The sequence below is a fragment of the Bufo gargarizans genome, chromosome 9, assembly GCF_014858855.1.
Source record: "Bufo gargarizans isolate SCDJY-AF-19 chromosome 9, ASM1485885v1, whole genome shotgun sequence".
NCBI lineage: Eukaryota > Metazoa > Chordata > Amphibia > Anura > Bufonidae > Bufo > Bufo gargarizans.
In genome coordinates, this window is record NC_058088.1 from 181,394,343 (window position 1) to 181,408,028 (window position 13,686).

Consider the following 13,686-nt stretch of genomic DNA (forward strand, 5'->3'; position numbering starts at 1 on the left):
TTCATCTTCATGTACGTATATCAGCCATGGGTTGGAACAAAGGATATGCTAAGAAGTACCAGTGTCTTCCAAGGAAAGAGAACCATCTCGCCAGCGCCACCGTGTGCTGGCTGTGCCCGTGCTGCGGACCGCAAATTGCTGTCCGCAATGCACGGGCACCGACCGTGGGCCAACCGCATGCGGATCGCGACCCCATTCACTTGAATGGGATCCGCGATCCATCCGTTCCGCAAAAAGATAGGACAAGTTCTATCTTTTTGCGTAACAGAAGCACGGAACGGAACCCCATGAAAGCACTCCGTAGTGCTTCTGTTCCGCATCTCCAGATTTGCAGACCCATTCAAGTGAACGGGTCCGCATCCGTGATGCTGAATGCACAATACGGCCACGGGGGAGACACCACCATGTGCAAGAGGCCTATTCCGCATCCAAGGCATCGCACTGAGCCAGCCAACATCCTACTGACGAGGGACAAGCACCTCAAAACAGCTGTGCAGATGAAAATGGCTGTCAGCTCCCCTGACCTGCATCACCTATGTAATAATTCCAGAGCATCTGTTCTTAGGACTCTATGATTTGCTGTTCCTCTAATATTCCTAGATGTTTATGAATGAATTACTGACAGTTTGTGATTAGGGTCCAGAAGGGTGTCACCAGTTGGGGGTGTGTCCCTTTGCAGTGGCCTAGAGAGTATTACTGGTAGTGGCTCATGGTGGCTTCCCTTTGGCGCTCCTCGGGCTACTGCCTGCGGTAGGTGGCAGGGTGCATAGCAGGAGTGAGGATGCAGAGGCAATGATCAGGCCCAGCTTAGTGATAACAAAGAACAGTCTTTTTACTGCGAATGATGGCTAAGATATCTCACAATGTTTACTTTTCCTAACCGCTATGTATAGTCAGCAATGATGGTAGTAGTAGTCCGTGAGTCTCTCTCTAAACACTTTGCAGTCTTTCCACCACAGGCGTGCAAAATTCTCAGTACTGTGGTTCCCACAGCGGGGATCATCAAACGGACGGTCAATCCGTCATATAAGTGCAGTGGGCACTGGAGGCAATATACCCTCCACAAGCAGCAAAGTCCATAGCCATATACGAACGTTACCTTTGTCATTACGCAGAGTCTCCTACCATGTCTTTTCTCTCTCTCCCAGGAGTCTGGCTCGTGTCCTCGGCATGTAGGGATGGAGAGCCCCTCGTAGTAGGCCTCACACTGCACAGACCCATGCAGCTCCTCACACTTCGGCTGCTTAGGCCAGACTCACTGGCTGATGCAGTCAGACTACACAGCTCCTCCCTCAGAAAGGAAAGTTCAAGCCAGCCTCCTGCTGAGTAGGGCACAAAACCCAAATAGTGCTACCTACAGACAGCTCTTGGGATCACATTCGAAGCATAGAAATAACCCTTTGCAGTGGTCCTCTGGATCACTGCACCTGCACATTTTGACACTATCCAATCAGTGCTACCAGTGTCAGACTTTTCTTCACAGATCCGTATGCCCGATTCGAGAAATGATGTGCCTGTCCTATTCTAGTAGGGTCACCAACTGGCCGGTATTCCACCGGCATAGCCAGTATTTTTTTTTTTTTTACTAGACTATTGACTTGCATTGCTTTGGACTTCCAGCCAGTGCAAGTCAATGGTCTGGTAAAAAAAAAAAAAATTAAATTAAAAAAAGGAATACTGTACCAATACTGTCTGAGCAAAATACCATACCAACCCAACCAGAATAGGACAGGCACAGAATAACGGCCAATACCAGTTGACACCCTACCAGTATAGGCAAGGAGTACTGGCCAATTGCTAACCCTACCAGAATAGGACAGGCACAGAGTTTCTGGAAGGGGGGTATTCCCAAACGCTCTTAGCATGCCTGGGGACATCCCTGAGTATTTAAAGGGGTTCTGCACTTTTCATTTAACTGATGATCTATGCTCTAGATAGATCATCAGCTTCTGATCGGCGGGGGTCCGACACCCGGGACCCCTGCCAATCAGCTGTTTGAGAAGGCAGTGGAGCCGCGGCCTTCTCGCTGTTTACCGCCGGCCCAGTGACGTCACGACTAGTATCAACTAGCATGGGAGCGGCTAAGCTCTGTTCACTTGAATGGAGCTTAGCCGCGCCCACGCTAGTTGATACTAGTCGTGACGTCAGTAAACAGTGAGAAGGCCGCGGCGCCGCTGCCTTCTGAAACAGCTGATCGGCAGGGGTCCCGGGTGTCGGACCCCCGCCGATCAGAAGCTGATGATCTATCCAGAGGAATCAAACACACAACCTTTCACATTGAAAGCAAAGACTCTGACCGCTGAGCCACTGAGCCACGGAGCTCAATGCTGGACAATGGAAGATCTTCTATGACTAAACATCTCAGCAGTATGGTTCCCATGTATTCAGATGTAAAATGTACTGGAATCCACCGATATTTCCCTATATACACACACCAGTACATTGTATGAGAGTTTTTTTTTCCTATATATATATCAGGACATTTTATACTTTTTTTTTAGCAATTGCCAAAAAATTTAATAGTCCAAAATAAATGACAATAATCACAAAACGTCCGTCAAATCACCTGATGGACGGCACTGACCATACGGCCATAAACTGTATGGGCCCGATCATTACACTTACATCTCACTCCGCTTTTACAGACGTCCAAAGTCAGATTTATGACTGTGCTAAATGTGGTTTGACGGTAGCAGTCTATCCTTCAGTAAGCGGCTTTACAAAAGTCGCACGTCTTTACGAAAAAGTCGCATAAGATAAGCATGGTCCTCAGTGGAGTGAAATTGCGCCATTTTTTGCGACCTTTTAAATTGTCGCAATAGTAAATCTGTCTAGAGATTTATTTACATAAGAAAACACGGGCACTTTCAGAAAACTGGCGAGCATAGCGCAGAGCCACATTTTTTTCACTCCATTATTTTGACTTGAGCGAATGATAAATCTGGCCCACGTGTTTTGCAGTCCGCAAAATAGGGATACCGTCCATATGTCCGTTTTGCAAATGATAGAACTTGTCCTATTGGGGCCCCTAAAATGCGGTCTATGGACTCATTGAAGTCAATGGGTTTGCAAAAAATGCGGCTGGTCCTTGCCTTCAATGCAGAAGGTCGTGGGTTCGATACCCGGCAGAGACATTTTGAAATAGAGAATAATAAATGTTTAATACACAGGGGTATAAATGAAGTTTTATTAATAAAAAAATAAAAAAGATCAAACCATTGGCGCCAAACAACATCCTGCATTAAGCCACGCCCCTTTATACGGGTAAACATAGCATTTTTTGTTCGGAGAAGTGGCGACTCTATATTGGCGGACTTTGCTGCTCATGGGGATCTGGGACTTATTTTTGGGTCACACGACTATCAAATTTTTGTCGAAGTTGCTGTGTACGCTCATAGAAGTGACCACGTTGCCAATAGCAACTGACCAGGCCATGTTTTGACTTGGCAGTGTAGTGAATTCTGATTGGTTGCCGCTATCACAGCCTCATTAGTCTTTTTAACAGGAGACAGGACACCCTAATATCCATTCTGCACCCCCCATGTCTGGGACTCAGCAGCAGATATAGAAGCCAGGCTGCTGCGGCTGTCACCATGGTAACGGGATCTATTCCCTAGTAACCAGGGAAACGGTACCTGGTCTCCTGCTCTCGCGATGGTTGCTACCAGGAAGCAGGAAGTGAGAGAGGGCAGTGGGCAGTGAGTCTGGCTCATAAGGGGGGCGTGATACCGGCTGCCCGAGCCTGAAGTGTGGGGGATGGAGGGGCTAGAGGCAACGGGGCCCCGGGTGACTGGGAGCGGTGCGGACACCTGCTGTACGGGTAAGTTTATGGCCTGCGGGGGGCGCTGTGTTATCAGGCTGGGAAGGCTCTGCACTGAGTGTAGACGGCAGGGTCACCAACAGGGGGCGCCGTGCCACAGAGGAGCTGGAAGAGGAAGCCCCTGGGGCAGCGTGGTGTGAGACAGGGAGGTGAGGGTGAGAGGGGTCACCCGTGAGGGGCGCTGTGTATCAGAGGGGGCACTGTGTCAGAGGAGGTCACCCGCAGGGGGCGCCCTGTGTGAGAGGGGGGGTCACCCGCAGGGGGCGCCCTGTGTGAGGGGGGGGGGTCACCCGCAGGGGGCGCCCTGTGTGAGAGGGGGGGTCACCCGCAGGGGGCGCCCTGTGTGAGAGGGGGGGTCACCCGCAGGGGGCGCCCTGTGTGAGAGGGGAGGTCACCCGCAGGGGGCGCCCTGTGTGAGAGGGGAGGTCACCCGCAGGGGGCGCCCTGTGTGAGAGGGGGGGTCACCCGCAGGGGGCGCCCTGTGTGAGAGGGGGGGTCACCCGCAGGGGGCGCCCTGTGTGAGAGGGGGGTCACCCGCAGGGGGCGCCCTGTGTGAGAGGGGGGTCACCCGCAGGGGGCGCCCTGTGTGAGAGGGGGGTCACCCGCAGGGGGCGCCCTGTGTGAGAGGGGGGTCACCCGCAGGGGGCGCCCTGTGTGAGAGGGGGTCACCCGCAGGGGGCGCCCTGTGTGAGAGGGGGTCACCCGCAGGGGGCGCCCTGTGTGAGAGGGGGTCACCCGCAGGGGGCGCCCTGTGTGAGAGGGGGGTCACCCGCAGGGGGCGCCCTGTGTGAGAGGGGGTCACCCGCAGGGGGCGCCCTGTGTGAGAGGGGGTCACCCGCAGGGGGCGCCCTGTGTGAGAGGGGGTCACCCGCAGGGGGCGCCCTGTGTGAGAGGGGTCACCCGCCGGGGGTGCTGCGGCAGAGGGGTCACTGTTAGTGGGCACTGTGTCAGAGGGGTCACCCACAGGGTGTGCTGTATGAAAGGTTCAGCTGCTGTATGAGGTCTATAGCTCTAGAGTTAGTAGACTGGGCTGAGGATGCCCTGTAATCAGGGATGACATCTTAGTCACCAGCAGGGGGCACTGTTTGACTCTGGCTCCAATTCGGTTTATCGATGCTTTTAGAGGGGCGTGCTCCTACTAGCAGATGTAGGAGGAGAAGCATCGCAGCTGGCAGCAGCAGGGGGTCACCCCAAGTCAATGACTTACATGATAGGTCTCTCTAGTTTTCACAAAAGTAGGAGAAACATGTATGAAATTAGCTAGCAAGTGCCCCCAGGGGCGGTGCCCATCTCACAAGTGCCCCCGGGGGCGGTGCCCATCTCACAAGTGCCCCCGGGGGCGGTGCCCATCTCACAAGTGCCCCCGGGGGCGGTGCCCATCTCACAAGTGCCCCCGGGGGCGGTGCCGATCTCACAAGTGCCCCCGGGGGCGGTGCCCATCTCACAAGTGCCCCCGGAGGCGGTGCCCATCTCACAAGTGCCCCCGGAGGCGGTGCCCATCTCACAAGTGCCCCCGGAGGCGGTGCCCATCTCACAAGTGCCCCCGGAGGCGGTGCCCATCTCACAAGTGCCCCCGGAGGCGGTGCCCATCTCACAAGTGCCCCCGGAGGCGGTGCCCATCTCACAAGTGCCCCCGGAGGCGGTGCCCATCTCACAAGTGCCCCCGGAGGCGGTGCCCATCTCACAAGTGCCCCCGGAGGCGGTGCCCATCTCACAAGTGCCCCCGGAGGCGGTGCCCATCTCACAAGTGCCCCCGGAGGCGGTGCCCATCTCACAAGTGCCCCCGGAGGCGGTGCCCATCTCACAAGTGCCCCCGGAGGCGGTGCCCATCTCACAAAGTGCCCTTGGTCTCTTCCCTGCTCCTGTGTTCCGATTGGCAGCCGTGGCCTGGTCTCCACATAGAAGTCACCTGCATGCACTGCGCATGCTCTGGGCATGAACGGCGCCAGCAGAGAGTACCAGTGATGTGGGTAAAGGTTGGGGGCTGTCAGTCCGGGGAAAGGGAAAGAGTCCCGAAGCACGTACTGCCCTCAGGGTATCTGACAACCAGAAAGCTGCTTAAAGAATTATAGCAGTGAGCAGCCAGAAGGTAAGTGCACCTGAGCTTCCATGTACCCACCAAGTGCTGGGAGTCGGTTGGCAGGTATACGGCTACGGCAGCACAGCGATATTGGGCGTGACACGTGTGGTGCCCCCAAGTATCGCAGTGTAGCAGCCATAGAAATGAATGGGGCTGCTACACTCCGATACTTTGGCGTGCAACATGTGTCACGCCCAAAATCACAAAAAAGTGTTGCCGTTCCCTAAATCTGGCGCAGAAGTGGAAAGTGATTCCCAAGTACAGATCATTCACAAGACGTACATTCATAATGGACAGAGTGGTTCCGAGTCCAAGATGTACACCTCGAGCAGAAACCACCGACGTTCCCAGTGCCGAGCTCTGAGTCAAGTGGCCAAACAGAAGTTTCCCTCGGTTTGGCTGCTTGTAAGGAAAGCTGGGAAAAGCGCCGCTTCTGCTCCCCCGGGGCTTGACCGATTTACCATCATTAATAATCAGTGAGACTTATAGATTTGCTTCTCTGGCGCTCAGAGGCGCCGCTCTCATTAAGACTGACGTATGACAAATTTCTCCCTATATGTGTGTAGAAAAATGACAATAGTTTACCTTTGGCCGCACTGACCTGGATCCCGAGCGCGGGGGCCCCTCTGTGACGTCCACGGGGCCTATGGAAAGTGGAGGTCTTAGTGGGACGGCTCCTTTAATGCCTTTCCTGTTAGACCTAGGACTTCTCCATGGAGCAAAATAAAAATGAGCGGGCCTTCATAAATAATCGCACCGTGAAGTGGTCACGTATGAGAGACCCCCACGTATGAGAGACCCCACAGACGAGAGATCGAACAGGATGGCAAATGGACATCAAGAAAACAGTTTCCCGTCCAGTTTTCGACATGAGATACTTAGGCTATAAAGTCGTCCTTGTGAGTGCAGCCGCCATATAAAATGGGTAACACTACAAAGTATGGCGGTTTTTCAGTCAAGATTTATGTATATATTGCCACATGATGCCAAATAATACCTCCCTATAGTGCCCACTCAGTGGCCATATGGTAGTTTCATACAACATTGAATACTACTACTGTAGAAGTTTGATTCCGCTACTGTCCTTACGGGGCCCCTAAGCAGCTGCCTAATTTGCCACCCCCGTTAAAACCAGCAGCCACACTGGATAAACCTGTAATAGGATTGCGGTCTACTGGAAGCTGCCTGGCCCCATGACTATTGTAGGGCGAGGGTCAATGGTGGAGGAAATCCACGTTGCCATATAAATACATTTAGGCCTCCTGCACACAACCGTATAGCTTTTTCAGTGTTTTGCGGTCCGTTTTTCACGGATTCGTTGTTCCGTTTTTTGTTTCCGTTTCGTCTTTCTGTATGGCATATACAGTAATTACATAGATAAAATTGGGCTGGGCATTTCCGTATGTGTTCCGTTTTTTTGCGGACCCATTGACTTGAATGGAGCCACGGAACGGGATTTAATAATAGGACATTTTCTATCTTTAAACGGAACGGAAATACGGAAACGAAATGCATACAAAGTACATTCCGTTTTTTTTGCGGAACCATTAAAATGAATGGTTCCATAAACGGCCAGTAAACGGGGGGAAAAAACGGTCATGTGCAGGAGGCCTTACATGGAGGACAGATTGCTTCCCAATCCGCCAGCAGTGGACATGGCAGCGCCCGCTCGTCCCGGTATGAACGCTCCCGGTGTGATGGTTATAGGCATGTGTTCTCACCTCCTCTCTGTTTTCCAGGCAGGACAACCAATGTGCCAGAAACAATGTCTTCCAGGGGGACGCTGCATGCCGTGGACTGTGGGGGCTTTGATGCAATACAGACACGGTCGCGTGCACGAGGTCTGCTATGATTTACAATCGGGACAACCTCTGCGCAGGCGTCCTGCGGATTTTTATGCAGCGCGTTTCGTTGACTTTCCTCCCGCAATTCCACGAAGGGGGTCTGCAGTGTGTCCTCCCCGTAGGGACTTACCCCTGTTGTACATCTAGAGCTGAGTAACTTTGTGAATACATTGGACCGATGATCCGGCATTAGGGTTGGGGCGACGCAGCGATTTTGACCTGGAGACATGGTCGCTGTGTAGCCATTGAACTGAATGGCATCACAGCAGATTATTTTATTTATGTTGCAATTCTGGGGTCTCGGCACCTTGCGAGATGTGCTGCAACCCCATTCAATTCAATGGCTGTGCTACACAGCGATGGTGTTACCCCTGCTTTATAGTTCAGAGCTGCATTCACAATACTGCAGCCTTCAGAGCTGTAATCACCAGTCATTGCTGGTTTAGTATCTGCACAGAAGGTGTTTTAGAAATTTACATCCCATGGAAATCTGCCTTTACTATCATTGATGTAGGGAAACCGTACTGCTCCGCGCCGTGGATATCATGGATACAATATGGACGCACACTCATTTCTATTGAGCCGATTTTGCTTCTTGGGAGATCCCTACGTGTGAAAGGGCATCTGTCAGCAGTTTTGTACCTATGAAACTGGCTGACCTGTCCCGTGTTCATATGTGCCCGCATTGCTGAGAAAAATTATGTTTTAATATATGCAAATGAGCCTCTAGGAGCAACGGGGGCGTTACCATTACACCTAGAGGCTCTGCTCTCTCTGCAACTGCCACCCCGTCTGCAATTTGATTGACAGGGCCAGGCAGTGGAAACGTCCTCACACCTGACCCTGTCAATCAAAGTGCAGAGGGGACGGCTGTTGTAGAAAGCAGAGCCTCTAGGTGTAATGGTAACGCCCCCGTTGCTCCTAGAGGCTCATTTGCATATATTAAAACATCATTTTTCCCAGTAAAGCAGGAACTTGGGACCAACACAGATGTCTTCAGCTGCCAACAGGTCAGCCAGTTTCATAGGTACAAAACTGCTGACAGATGCCCTTTGTCAGGAAACGGGTTGTGTTATGGAGACTTCCACTTGCCCTGTTGGGACATATGGATGTTACAGGGGGGGGTCCATAAGCAGGACCGGGGTCAGTATGAGAAGGGGGTCTCGGTGATACAATTTGCCCGTCTAAAACTAGAACGATGCAATAGGGTTTATGTGAAGAGGACGGCCGCATTGTGTCTATATGAGCCACTGACTCCACTGTTTCTGCTTGCAGGTATACACAAGTCCTGCTCCACGACCTCCCAGCAGTATTCCTCCTCTTTCCGGCTCCATTCCTGGTGATATGACCCGACCAAGACCTCCCATGAGACTCTACACAAGGTGGAGTCCCCAATGCCTGTAATCCCCATCCCCCGCCGCGTTCGGTCATTCCACGGCCCCCACACCACCTGCCTGCACTCGGCCTGCGGACCGGTCCGGACGACGCACCTGGTGCGCACCAAGTACAACAACTTTGACATCTACCTGAAGTCCAGATGGATGTACGGCTTCATCCGCTTCCTGCTGTACTTCAGCTGCAGCCTTTTCACTTCCATCCTCTGGGTGGCACTCTCCATCCTGTTTTGCCTTCAGTATCTGGGCATCCGAGTGTTCCTGCGATTCCAATACAAACTGTCCATCATCCTGCTGCTGCTGGGGCGGAGGCGGCTCGACTTTAGCCTGGTGAACCAGCTGCTTATTTATGGGGTTCACGTCAGCATGCTGCTTGTCGGAGGACTGGGCTGGTGTTTTATGGTGTTTATAGATATGTAAATAGATGCATGCGGGGGGGAAAGCGATGTTCCCGGGCAGTTTTAGTAGGAGTCGGTCTTGTTCTTCTTTTATTCATCAGTGCGAGGCTAGTCTTTTTTTTAATAAAGGCATGTAAATACAAGTCAAGTATCCGGCAGCGTCAATCAAGCCAGGGTCGTAATATATCTTATTAACATCCTCTCGCCTATCCACACTTCATATCCTAAGTATGTGCTCAGACTTCTACAGAAGCTGCTCTCGTCCAGGTTGGATTGATAGGGAGCATTCACAACGACTGGGGAAAGTCTTCAAGCCGTAAGGAGCTTTAAAGGGGTTATCCAAAGTCTAAAAGATCCCCCCCCCAATGCCTAGAACCCTCATATACATTATACTTACCTAAATATTCAGCCATTCTGTCACAAAGTGTTAAAGGGGTATTCCGGTTGTTACATGTTATCCTCTATCCACAGAATTACGAAAAGGTCGTAAATACTTATTTAAGCCACATTCTTATCAGTTATTGTTTATAAGGGGGCAGCACGGTGGCGCAGTGGTCAGCACTGGTGCCTTGCAGTGCTGGGGGTCTTAGGTCCGAATCCGACCAAGGGCGACATCTGCATGGAGTTTGTAGGTTCTCCCTGTGTTTGCGTGGGTTTCTTCCGGGTTCTCCAGTTTCCTCCCACCACCCAAAGACTACTGATAGGGACCTTAGATTGTGAGCCCCATTGGGGACAGTTAGTTGCTAATGTCTGTAAAGCGCTGCAGAATAGAGTAGCGCTATATAAGTGCAGAAAATTAATAAGGTCAGAGATAAGCAGCCATCAGCTGAGCTGCCTGACGGAACAGAGTGAAAATACAGAGCGTGCTACTAGAGAATCTCAAAGCTGTACAGAGAAAGGGTTCAGCATTTTTAATAAGAACCAATTGAAAAAATTATTTTTTGTTCAAAATGAGTACAATGCAATAATTAAAAAAAAAAATGTTGCCCCCCAAAAAGGTGTCCATAGCCTTTAAAGGGCTTTTGTCATCAGAAACATGGAGACATTAGCCTTTGACAGCTGAAGACTATGGTCTTGGTCCCATCAGCCTCTGTTACTGCCTTTCCAAGAAAACTGTACTTTTGTAACATGCAAATTAGCATCTAGGAGCAATGAGGGCGGTGCCATTACACTTTGCTGCTCCCAGAGGCTCTGCCCAACCCTCTTCATACCACGCCCCCACCGCTAAGACTGACAGACCAGCCAGTGAAAACATTCACGCCTCGCCCTGAAGTCTCGTAGGAGTACCACCAATCATGGACAATGGGGGCATATCGCTAGGATATGCCCCCATTGTCTTATAGGTGCGGGTCCCACCACTGGAGCCCCGCAAGGTGGTGGCTGGAGGACTCCGGTCCGACCACCACCAAGCCGGCTTCCCATAGAAGTGAATGGGAGCGTATCGCGCATGCACAGCCCCCGCTCCCATTCATTTCTATGGGGCAGACAGAAATAGCTGAGGCAGTGCTCTGTTATTTTTGCCGGCCCCGTAGAAAATGAATGGCGGCCAACTGCGCATGTGCAGTGCGCCCTTCTTCACTTGCGGGGCTCCGTTTTCGATATAGGTGCGGGTCACAGAGGTGGGACCCGCACCAATCAGACAATGGGGGCATATCCTAGCGACATGCCCTGAATTTCTGTGATGGGAATACCCCTTTTAATAAATAATACATAAAAAAAAAAAAAAAGTCTTCTGAGAACTCGGTGACCCTTTAAGTCTTGAAAACCCCTTTAATCCTAATACATTCATTGCTCTCAGATGATCAATAGTATGATAGAATTCCTGGTCTGTAAAGCTTAAAGGGGTATTCTGGTCATAATAAGCATAGGAGATAAGTGTTAAATCGGTGGAGGTGCAACCAATGTACCCCCAACCGATCATGAGACGGCAGCAGTAGGGTGCGTGCTCGACCACTGCTCCACTCAAACAGGGAACTCGGGATCTCATGGTGGAGGTCCAGCGGTCAGACTCCCACCAATTTAGGTTATCGCCAATCTTTTGGACAAGGGATAACTTGTTCCTGTAATACCCCTTTAATGGTCAAATGTAATAGGATATTTACCTGCTGTGGATCTGACTGCTAAGGCCCCAGGAGCCCAAAATGCGTCAACCAATTGATCAAGCTACATCCCAACATAGTGTCTGCTGTAGAAACATCGGAGACTACGCCTTACAATGGAGATATTCCTTTGAAAACCATTTCACATAGAAAGAATCTACAAAAGAAGTTAAGGAACTTTGCAAAGACGTTACTTTTCTTATACTAAATCTGCATTATTCTCCAGAGCTGCAGTCACAATTCTGCTGGTTGTAATTGAAAACGTATAGAGCAGGGATCAGCAACCTCCAGCAGTCCAGCTGCTGTGAAACTACAACTCCTATCATGCAACGTACATGGCTGTTCGGACACTTATAGAAGTGAATGGAGCATTCTGGGAGTTGTAGTTTCAGAACGGCTGGAGGTTGTAGAGGTACACCCCTGTGACAGATTCTGAAAGGGGTCGTCTCACTTCAGCAAGTGGCATTTATCATGTACAAGGCACTTACTAATGTATTGTGATTGTCCATATTGCTTCCTTTGCTGGCTGGATTCATTTTTCCATCCCATTATACACTGCTCGTTTCCATGGTTATGTCCACCTTGTAATCCATCAGTGGTGGTCGTGCTTGCACACTACAGGAAAAAGTGCCGGCCTATCCGATCGCCGGGACTGTGGGAGCGCACATAGTCCCGTTACTATTTCCTATAGTGTGCAAGCACGACCACCACTGCTGGATTACATGGTGGACATAACCATGGGAACGAGCAGTGTATAATGCGATGGAAAAATGAATCCAGCCAGCAAAGGAAGCAATATGGACAATCATAATACATTAGTAAGTGTCTTGTATTAACTTCCTCTACATGATAAATGTGATTTGCTGAAGCGAGAGGACCCCTGTATGTAGCACCTGATCCTCTCCCTGTGGCTACCCCGCTCACTTTGATGCAGTGTCTGAGCCATAGCCTTCGCGCCCGCCTCGGTCCTCTCCTCCGCATACTGTCCAGTCACTAAACCTGTCATCGTGGTGCTGAGTAACCCGCATCTTCCTCCTGGCTGTCATCACGGATTATCCAGTCTATTAACAGTGTCAGGACATGGATAAGGGGGCCGCGAGCCTCAGTGATGCAAAGGGATTGCAATTCTATCTGCAGCTGCTAATCGTAACGTCACGCTCTCCAGCACCATTAGATCAGGCATCCTCAAACTGCGGCCCTCCAGCTGTTGCAAAACTACAACGCCCAAACAGCCTACAGGTATCAGCCTACAGCAGGGCATGCTGGGAGTTGTAGTTTTACAACAGCTGGAGGGCCACAGTTTGAGGATGCCTGAATTAGATGAAGACTGGGAAGTGTCAAAGTTAAAGTTTTTTTTCCAGGACTTAACGACCTATCCTAGGGTAAACATCTGGCGATCAGCTGTGCTTGTGCGAGCGCTGCGGTCACGTGGCCTTTCTGCTGCTCCGTCCTATTCAAGTGAACGGGATTGTCCTGCAATACCAAGCACGGCCACTATACAGTGTACAGCGCTGTGACGGTATACTATGAAGAGGCTGCAGCACTTATCCGAACACTGTGGCCCCTTTAAACCGATGGGGTGCCGATAGTGCGACCCGCCCCCCCCAATTTTATACTTTACTGATGACCTGTCCTAAGGATAGGTCATCAATACTTAAAGGGGTTGTCCCAATTCAGCAATATATCCCTTATCCATAGGATGGGGGATGATTGGCAGGGGTCTGACTACTGGGGTTCCAGTCAGTCACGAGAATGGGGTGGGGGGGGGCATGCTCTCCATTTGAATGGGGCTGCAGACACACATGCATGTTTACCACTCCATTCACCTCTATGGGACAGTCAGCTACAAGCGCTCAGCTTGATCAGGCAGCCCCAGAGAGCTGCATGACCGCCGCTCCATTCAAACGGGAACACGGGCCCCTGCGGTCGGACCCCGCTGAGCGGACACTAAATCAGAGGATAAGTTGTCATAATGGGACAACCCTTTTAAAAGGTTTCTGGTAATAGTGATTTTTAAGCAAGTGCCCCCTGAAACAGAAGATTCATACTTA

The 13,686-nt window shown here is 51.1% G+C and overlaps 1 protein-coding gene across 2 annotated transcripts; it reads left to right on the top strand.

The window, feature by feature from the left end:
* The first annotated feature begins 3,667 nt into the window (after positions 1 to 3,667).
* TMEM250 (transmembrane protein 250) lies at positions 3,668 to 9,678 on the top strand. Of its 2 annotated transcripts, none has more exons than XM_044306395.1 (2): positions 3,668 to 3,820; positions 9,020 to 9,678. In XM_044306395.1, exon 2 carries the CDS (start codon positions 9,139 to 9,141, stop codon positions 9,556 to 9,558), a length of 420 nt encoding a protein of 139 aa, XP_044162330.1. In that variant the 5' UTR covers positions 3,668 to 3,820; positions 9,020 to 9,138; the 3' UTR covers positions 9,559 to 9,678. The 2 variants fall into 2 exon arrangements, with proteins under 2 accessions (XP_044162330.1, XP_044162331.1); XM_044306396.1 differs by lacking the exon at positions 3,668 to 3,820 and adding an exon at positions 7,551 to 7,741.
* Positions 9,679 to 13,686: the final 4,008 nt, after the last annotated feature.

Excerpts from the sequence above, each read along its gene's own strand:
- TMEM250 (XM_044306395.1), top strand. The coding sequence starts at position 9,139 with ATGCCTGTAATCCCCATCCCCCGCCGCGTTCGGTCATTCCACGGCCCC.